This window comes from Pteropus alecto, unplaced genomic scaffold (genome assembly GCF_000325575.1).
Source record: "Pteropus alecto unplaced genomic scaffold, ASM32557v1 scaffold125, whole genome shotgun sequence".
Lineage (NCBI taxonomy): Eukaryota > Metazoa > Chordata > Mammalia > Chiroptera > Pteropodidae > Pteropus > Pteropus alecto.
In genome coordinates, this window is record NW_006436888.1 from 7,509,311 (window position 1) to 7,518,371 (window position 9,061).

A 9,061-nucleotide genomic window follows, 5' to 3' on the forward strand; every position below is an offset into this window, starting at 1 on the left:
CTCTGTCTGAGGTGCTGACAGGCCACCTCCGATCCAGCAACAGACACTGCGACTCACCTTCGTAACCAGAGTGAATCTTCTCTGCAAGGGTGAGACAGCAGGGCTCAGGCTCCCGACCGGCGGAGTTCTGCACGTGAATCGAGTAGGGGATAATCCGGAACGGGTAGCAGTGCTTCTCCTGCTTTCTGTCTTCACCCCCGCTGCAAAGACCACAAATGGCTGGTTAGTGCCCGTCAGGATGCACTCCAGCAGGCCAATGTGTGGCCCGTGGGGGAGAAGGTTTTAATTAGCAATTCCCAAGAGAGACAAAGCCAAATCTAAAACACTGAAATATATTTCTTTGAAAAAAACGGGAAAGGTTAAAATTTTCAGTACCCAAGGCAATTACACTCATTTGTTATTCAATGAGTAAGAGGTCTCACAGAGAACTGGCTGAGGTCACTGGGGAGTAAAAACGCCTGCTCACTCTATGACTTTTTTCCTGACCTTGCCCTAAGTTCCCAGGCTTCTGCTGTGGAGGGGAACAGGCATGACTACCTGTCTCCCATAGGTACACAGTGCCGCCTGGCAGTAAGCTGGGCTCCCTGTCATCATGCCCGCACAGCCAGTTCCCTGTTGTCTCTTCCTTGTCCTAAGGTCTGATGGTGCCTCATGGCTTCAGCTGAAGCTCGTACCTTGCCACGCAGGGCGCCCTAGCGCACCCCGCTTAGCCCGTGTCCCTGACCGCAGGGCTGGACGCCACGGCCCACTTCCTCGTCCCCTCGGAGGCTCTCTAGGGCGCCTCCAATAAAGGACATGAAGGGCACCAGGCTCCAGGTGCCTGGGGCGTTCCTGCTTGGATACGCGGCTCTCTTTTTAACATCAAAATGTCCAAAACTGTATTCGCACTAGCCCAGTGTTAGCGATCGTGGCCCTCCTCTCCCCCACCAGTGGTGACTACTGATGCCAAGTGGGTCTCACCTGCCTGGGAGGGTCTACAGTCCCCTCCCCAGCTCGCTCTGCCTGCCCTCCTGAAACTCCAGAAGCTCCTCTCACTCGCCACGCTCAGCTTGACCTTGCTTCCAGGGTCACTGGCAAAGGAGAGCCTTCTCCTGATCCTGACAAGCATCTGTCCTTGTGCTTCTGGCTCCCCTCCTGCTTCTGGGAGTGATTTTCCAGGCTCACCCGGCCCTGGGTTTCTCAATGCCATTTACACGCTGATGACCCGAGTCTCCGTCTCTAGCCTGGACTTCTCACGCTAACTGCAGACTCCTGTGCCGACGTCCCATGGACACCACCCCGTTTACTGTGAAAGTAACGTTAACCTACCAGTAAACTTAGAAGAAAAACAATCACTAATAAATCCTGCCAGAAAACAACTACTATTAACATTCTGGTCTATTTTCTTCTAGTTTACTATCTTTGCACCTTCTAAATTATTCTCATAAACATACCTATCTTGTTTCTTTAGTTACTCAAAATTTCAAAAATTTTAAATGTGATCAAAATTTCGAAATTAATTTTAAATATGACCAAACAACAGAAAGCACATAAAAACAAAAGAGCCCCAAACAAGGGTCATTTGAAAGTGACCCCCACCCCCAGCCCCAGCCGGTAAAAACGGTCGTTCTGCGCTTTTCTCCTCTGGTCCTGCCTCCTCCCCTCAGTCAGAATGCAAAGTTCTTGGGGTGAGAACCCAGTCACGTCTTCTGCGCCCCCAGCAGACCCGGCCGCGCGCTGCGCCCCCACAGGCCCCGCACTTACCGGATTCTGCAGAAGAAGGGTTTCTCTGGAGGGTATTCGCGCTGTGATGCTGCTGGAGACAAAGACACACTGTCACTCACCCGTCCCAGAGGCACGGCAGCTCCGCAGAGAAACGGCGGTCGCCACGCAAACGACAAACAGTTTTTCCAAAGAGGGAGATACTCTCTGTTCAAATAGGGCTCTTGCCCCTCACCCTGAGATCTAGTCACACCCAGTGTCTCCCGAGGGCTCTCCTATTGGGACAGTGACCCTGGGGAAAGGCGGTGACAGTGAGTGTGTCTGACCTGGGTCTCTCCCTCACCACTTCCTGTGGTCCCTTCTGCAACAGTCCAAACTCATCACTTCAGGTAACAACGTGACGGTCCTTTGACAATTATCTTGGTGGTAACATTCTGCTCCACCGCCATAGTCTGGACATGTCTCAAAAACTGAGAATTTAGACAACTTCCAGCTTATAGGCATATGGTATACAAATTTCCCTCATTTCTTTTTCTTTCCTTGGATAAACCCCAAAGTTGTGTTCCTAGGTTAAATATGATTTTATGACTCTCGTCATGTGGAAAACTCGTCATGTATCGCCAGAAGACTGTACCAATTCACTGTCATTAATCACGTTTTCTCACACCCCTCCTGCCGATGGTTTGCAACCATTTAGATTTTCGCATTAATTTTGTTGATTTGTGAGGTGGTAATTCGGAAATGGTTAAATTTGCCTATCTTTGGGCAGATTACGGGGCTGCACCTTTCCCAAGTGTTTGCTATTTGTACTTCTTCTGGCTAAAGCTCCCTGAATTTGTTCACTAGAGTGAAAAGTCCTGTTATAGGAACCAAGGAAATGTTTAAAACCAAGAAGATGTTAAAAAATATACATATGAGGAAAGATCACAGGAAGAATCCGAAAATGGGCTTTTGAATGATCAAGGGCAGTGTACATGAGTAAAAAAAAAATACTCCAACTTAACAGTAAAGGGACCAATGCTCAAACTACCACAATTCCTAAAGCCATGAAAGTCAGTCCCAGAATTCTGAGACCAGAAAACAGTTCCCATAGCATATCTGAGAAAGAAACGAGAGAACTGGGCCAAGCAGGCGTATGGAATTATCAGCCTCAGACATGCTCCCCTCCTAACACAGAAGCTGCCTCGATCAAGGCTTAGATAAACTCACGGAGGAACGAGGGCGAGAGAAGGATGTTTTCGAAACTACACTTAAATTTCTTGAGATGATTTTTACGGACAGGAACAACATTCTGGTGCTACTTTCAAACCACGCTTTCGTCTGGTTCCAACCGTTTGAGAGTAACTGCCCCAGCAGCCTCGCAGCCAGGAGGGCGGTGCTGGAGAGCAGGAGCCCAGGGCTCACTCACCCTGCCAAGGTGGAATCCGGCTGCACGCTTACCGGCAGCGTGACCTTGGGTGAGTCACTTAGCTCTGTGCCTCAGAAACTACGGTGGCTGAGAAAGGGCCCTGCTCCTGGTGTCAGGGGACATAATGCCCTGCGGCTGCTCCCGGCCACGCTGTGCGGAGGGGTGCTGAGGCCGGGCCACTCCGTGGAGGCGCAGGGCTCCTCCAGCATGCGGCCGGGGCCTGGGCGTCCCTTTGGCTGCCTGGCCACGCTGCTCCTCCCCAGTCCATCCCCTCCCATCCCTTCCATGGCGTCAGCCCCATGCTGTGGGCTGAGGGGCCCTCTCCGAGCAAGTGTCAGCACAGTAACCCCACCTTGGCCTTTAACTCAAACTACGCCCCACAAAGTTTTTGTAAAGGTTAAATTAGTTAATCCACTAAAGCATTAAGAGGAGTCCCTGGCAAACAGGGCCCTTTCAATAAAGACTAGCGATTAAGACGCTCCATGCTGCAGACTGCTCGGAATCTCGAAAGCGCTTTCCCAGCCACAAGCTTGCTCACCTCTCACAGGAGCCCCGTACTGGCAGGCTGGCCGGACGCATTATTCTCAGTGAGAGTAACTGAGAGGCCAGGTGGCCTCCAAGGTTCACGAGGGACAGAACTCAACTTAAAACTCAGTCCTTCAGATTCCTAGCGTGGAATGCTTTGCTTGTAGAAAACAGTGCTGCTCTATGTAAGGCAAACTCGCTCACGCTACTCACACGTGTCGGCAGGCACGCGGATTCAACTGCCCTCACTAGCCGTCTCGTGACACACAGCCGGACGGCAGGTGTGAGCCCGTCATCCTCTCCACGCCGGCTGGAACGTGTGAGTTAATGTTTCGGGAAGTGTGTGCTCAGACCCTACTGAGAGGTCTGTACAACCAAGGAGAAGTGGCAGCATGCTTCCTGTGACCTCAAAGGGAGGGCCAAGAGGGGCACGGGCGCAGCCTGGGAAAGGCAGGCAGCTCGGCGGCCACACTCAGGACACTTAGATGTCCTGAGTTCATAAGGCAAAAGCACGACGTGAGGAGTAAGCTAGATGGACATCACGTCTTTATGGAGTAAGTAAGTTTTTAGGTTTAAAAGACAACAGTTCCAGGGCACGTTACATTTTTACGCAGAGGGGAAATACACAGCAATAAGCAATTAGCAAAGAGAAAAAGGTCGGAAAGAGAAGACAGACTCTACAGGCAAGCTGGAGGAAAGTACCGCGGAAACGTGAGCGAGCCGGCAAGCAGCAGCGCGGCCGCCACGCTCACCGCTGTAGCTCAGCATCGACAACAGCTCCTGGCCCACGGTGATGGCTGAGTAAATGTTTACGGAATGAATGATTCACAAATGAGGAAAACCAAATATGGACAACGAAAGGTTCAAATACGTGTTTAGGAAAGAGGAAGGGGACGAAATCGATGCGAGCAGAAGAGAGGGAGCTAGAAGAATGGGTAATAGGAAAGCTTGCGAAAGCTCATCTGAAACATGCAGAAATGATGGCGCCAAAGTCTCTAACTGGAAAAACAGCACGCAAGACCATTCTCACTGGAGCAAGTCGTGGAGTAAAAACTCAGGAGAATGGGTACAGAGCTTTAAATCTGCAAAATGGAAAAGCTCTGGAGACGTTTCACAGCACCGTGAACATACCGACACTGTTGAGCTACACGCTTAAAACGGGTCAGATGTCGATTTTGGTGATCTTTTTCACAACAAAAATGAATTAAAATTTTTTTAAAATTAGAGAAAAGGGGTTGAAATCGAAAAGAAGGATGAACCACACTAAACTCTGAGACACTTCATAAAGAACATGAAATAATAAAGAGTGACTTAAAAAAGAAATGATGAATTATTTAAAGATCACACAGGAATGACTGTCACAAAGAAAACTGTGAGCAGGCATCCCCAGTTCAGGAAAATAAGCATTTCAGAAGAAAAAGTAATTGGATTTGTGAACTTTTAGGGACGAGAAAACAAGAAAAGAAAGCTAATCATCAAAAGTTTATCTCCAAAGCAAAGCAAAGCAAAGAAATAATGAAGTCACTATAAGAGAAAATACATTTAATTTTATTAACTTAAAGGACACAGAGCCTTTAGATATTAGCCTGCTGTACAGTACACTAGTAATCAAACCATATTTATGATATATAAATTAACTTGAATAAATAAAAGCAAATCTATTGGATCTTTATATTAGAAGCATTAAAAATACTATTTGTATCATAGTCTTCTTTTTAAAAAATGAAGAAATAAGAAAAATCATATAGTTTGTATGTTCTAAATAATGTTGAAACTGATCTTTAGGAGGCAAGATCAACATCTGAATAGCGGTCCTGTTACCTCTTCGGATCCAGTTGTCCCAGAAGGGAAGCTGAGCGTGGGCAGTGTGTGTGCAGAACACCCTGACATCCTGAGGGGCGAGCAGCTCCACAAAGTGAGAGGACTCCAGGAAGTCTTTCTTACAATTCAAGATCGAAGTAGCCTGTTCAGAAATGTGCACTAACCTTCCGGACAGAAATGAAAAAACTGCCACAAAGGTATCCTATGAAAAACATTTAAAATAAATGCAAATATTGAGACACTTACTAGCAACGTGCCCTGAAATGTATATTTCTTCTAGACACCTACCATGATCAACAGCTTTAAACACACACACATCCTGCAAAGGCAACAAAACTCTCCAGGGTACTTCTTAATTATCACTGCAAAAACTGCATTTTACCTTCTGAAGTTTGATTTCTATGCCCCAAAATATGCCAGCTCCTTCTACACTGACCAAACACACATGCACCGTCTATGTATAAATACACACACTTCTGATTCCTCCTCCTTTGCAAACTCTGCCTCACGCCTGGAGGGACTGTCTTCTCTTCGCCAACGCACATTCTAGGCTCTGAGACACTGTTAGACCTCATTACATAAGAATCATCTCTCTAATCTGTTCCCTTAGACATAAGTATAACTTAGTTACAATCAACCACTGTTTCTATCTGCTAGCACTGGCATATGTTTTTTTCTCTAGCTTTATTTGGAGGAGCTGCAGAGGAAAATGTTTTCTTAAACTTTTTCTTCTTTACATCTCTGTAGCACCTATGCCAGCGCTATGAGCACACCAGTTAGTAATACAAGGACTAATGTAATACTGGGGATGGCTCACGTGTCCAATACTATACTATCTTTTAAGTTGTAATTATGTTGAGATCTAAACATGAAATTAAGTAATCTCCATCACATCTACAAAACACAAGGCTTAACTACTCTGCCAACATGAAGAGATTCAGAAAAGATATACTAAATGTCTCTTCCAAAATTTTATAAAAACTGACAGCATCTCAACTCACCTGTTCTATAAAATCCAGCTGTTACAACTTGAAGTAGTAGAAATTGGAACTAAGAATGATATAAATAGAAATAAACAATTCGGAGATTAGAATAAGATGCAGGGCATTACTCTGCAGTGTTATCTTTTTCTCTGTGAGAGAACTCAGGGGAGCTAAGGAGACAGAGGCATCTCACAACCGAAGCAAAGCGCACTGCTGCTGATGCGCTGCTTCCTGTGTTCAGACGTTTTGTCTGGCAAGGGCAGGAGAGACGACACAATGCCTCTTCAGCAGTTTTCTTCTATTGTTTACCTCAATCTGTGGTTACTGAAACTCTGAGTTATTATTTTAAAAATCTCCATCTAGATAATGTTGTTAGGAAAAATCACCCAGGTAGAGACGGCAAAATTCGTGGATCCTTACTGTGTTTTTGGAAGTGTGCTCTGAAGCAATAGTGGCCAGCTCCTCCAGACTGTACGCGGTCACATCTACTGGAGGTGCTCCATTTTGACTGAGAATCTGGAAAAACTCACTGTTTGCTAAGAAACACAGGAAAATAAATGGGTAGTCCAGTGAAAACAATTTCTTTAGGAAGTCATTTTTATCCCTATTAAAGCTGGTTTATCTCCTTAGGATGAGGACAACTCAGTGTGTTTTTCTTGAAACCAGATCATATTCTTCCGTCACCCAAAATACCGAGAGTTGGTGCAAACTTAAGATTTTGAATTTTAACGATTCCTAAGGTACAAGATACATGTAAAATACTAAAACAAGGTACTGAAACCAAAAATTCCAGATACACACAGGACACTGTTACAGCAGAAACATGACTCCAGTTTTCAGGAACCACGTTATCATTTATGAAGCCACAGAGGTCTGTGCTAGAAAACGCACTTTATGAAGTCCCTTGAGAAGAAAAGTCAGCGACAAAAAGGAAAAAGTGTTTATGACTGGTCATTTTTAATTTGATAAATTCCTGCTACATCACAACTGCATTTTAAAAGTATGTATGTGACAGGGAAAAGTAAATTATACTTAGTCAAATGTATGTTTTCCTAATATCCACAGAAGACAATGCTCCTTTAGTTAGTCTTCAAAATGTGCTCATGCTAAATTCTACTCTCCTGCAACCAATTAGCAAAATATTGCAGTTACTAAACGATTATACAAATAAGGTTCTCCTGGTGTTCCTAATTTGAAAAACTAGGACACTAACAGAATCAACATACATTTGCTTATCTTACGTTAAACACCATAAAAATCTCAAAACACCTCTGTGCCTAAAACCACACCGACAACTCGTCTGGCCAGGCAGACGTTTCTGAGCAACAGTGTGCTTGCACGACTGTTTACCCTCCAGCTCGTTTACCTTGCACACTGTGTACACAGCGAAGGGCATAGTTGAGGGCATCGAGAGTGCTTGGTTTGTTGTGTTTCTCTGACGGGAAGTATTTTTTCATTTCTTGGACAACCGTTATAAGTTCTTCAGAAACTCTGTTTCGATCTTGCTGTTCACTGTTAAGATTAAAAAATAACTGCACTTTCAATTACAATAACAGCCAACTTCTATTGAACAGTGTATTATGTGCAAAGCAACTTTCTTAGTGCTTAATTTACACTTAATCAACTCATTTAGTTCACAGGTTTATATCCCTTTTTTACAGGAGGGGAAATCCCAGCCAAAGAAACGGAGAGAACCTCTAACATGGTCCATCCACCCTCATTCCCACCTCAGTCCCGACTCAGCTGAACTCCTTAACCACTTGCATCTCCTCCTGGAACTGTCTGGTAATTTTGTCAGTTTCCCAGAGCATTTCTTTTGAAGTTCCCCGACTCTCCCGCTAAACTTTCCCCATAGGCTGACAATCAAAAAGACTGAAACCCTCCCTTGTACTACTCCAGCTAAGAACACCAAACAAACCAGGTTGTAAACATCACCTGTTGCCGCTCTCCAGGTATTTGCTCTGAGGCTGGTATTTCTGGCGCCACAACTCCTCAGGGTCCTTCCCCAGAGTCTCAGCACTGCTGGCCCCTGGTCCTCCTAGTTCGTTAGGTTCATTCCCCCTGGAGCCGTGGGATTTACCGCTGGACATTTCTAGATCTTCACAGGGGTCCATCTTTCCCTTGGCAGTCCTTAATCTGTCGCCTGCTTCTTCCTTACTTTGCAACCAGCGACAGAAATTTATTTCTCATTTTGGTCCATGCCATTGCATTAGAGAAAATGATCAGTCATCACAAACCCGCAATTACTGAGCTCTGGGGGCACTTTTCTCTCTGGTATTTCCATACGGTCTGGGATGTCTCCAGTCACCGGAGGTCCAGCCTGGGGGAGGGGGGTGGAGGGACATAAAGGTGACAAATGTCAAGGGAAGCGAACAGTCTGATGCCGGAAACTGGGCTGTGGCTGGCCAGCCGGGAAACCCCGGGACGGACCCTCGGCCACGGCGGTCGCAAAGCCAGGCTCCGATTCACCGACTGGCCCGCCGGCGGCTCTGCAAAGTCGGTGTGCACCCGGACATGGGGCCCGAGGAAGGGGGCAACTTAAGCACAAAGTTCCGGGGACCCCAGGTTCCCGGTGCGGCGCCGCCCGGCCGCCAGTCCCAGAGCGGAGCACAGGCTCGGGACA

The 9,061-nt window shown here is 46.3% G+C and overlaps 1 protein-coding gene across 5 annotated transcripts in view; it reads right to left on the reverse strand.

The window, feature by feature from the left end:
- PER3 (period circadian regulator 3) overlaps positions 1–9,048 on the reverse strand; it is a 45,332-nt gene extending 36,284 nt beyond the window's left edge. For 4 of the 5 annotated variants that reach the window (XR_001517131.2, XR_001517130.2, XR_001517125.2 and 1 more), the window contains exons 1-6: positions 8,374–9,047; positions 7,805–7,950; positions 6,859–6,974; positions 5,456–5,657; positions 1,744–1,795; positions 58–200 (exon numbers count right to left, since the gene is read on the reverse strand). Coding sequence is in view for 1 of the 5 variants with exons in the window: in XM_006914442.3 (XP_006914504.1) it covers positions 58–200; positions 1,744–1,795; positions 5,456–5,657; positions 6,859–6,974; positions 7,805–7,950; positions 8,374–8,552 (838 nt within the window). In the remaining 4 variants the exon portion in view is untranslated. Of the gene's footprint in view, positions 1–57; positions 201–1,743; positions 1,796–5,455; positions 5,658–6,858; positions 6,975–7,804; positions 7,951–8,373 lie in introns of all 5 variants that reach the window. The other variant, XR_001517132.2, reaches the window with a different exon arrangement.
- Positions 9,049–9,061: the final 13 nt, after the last annotated feature.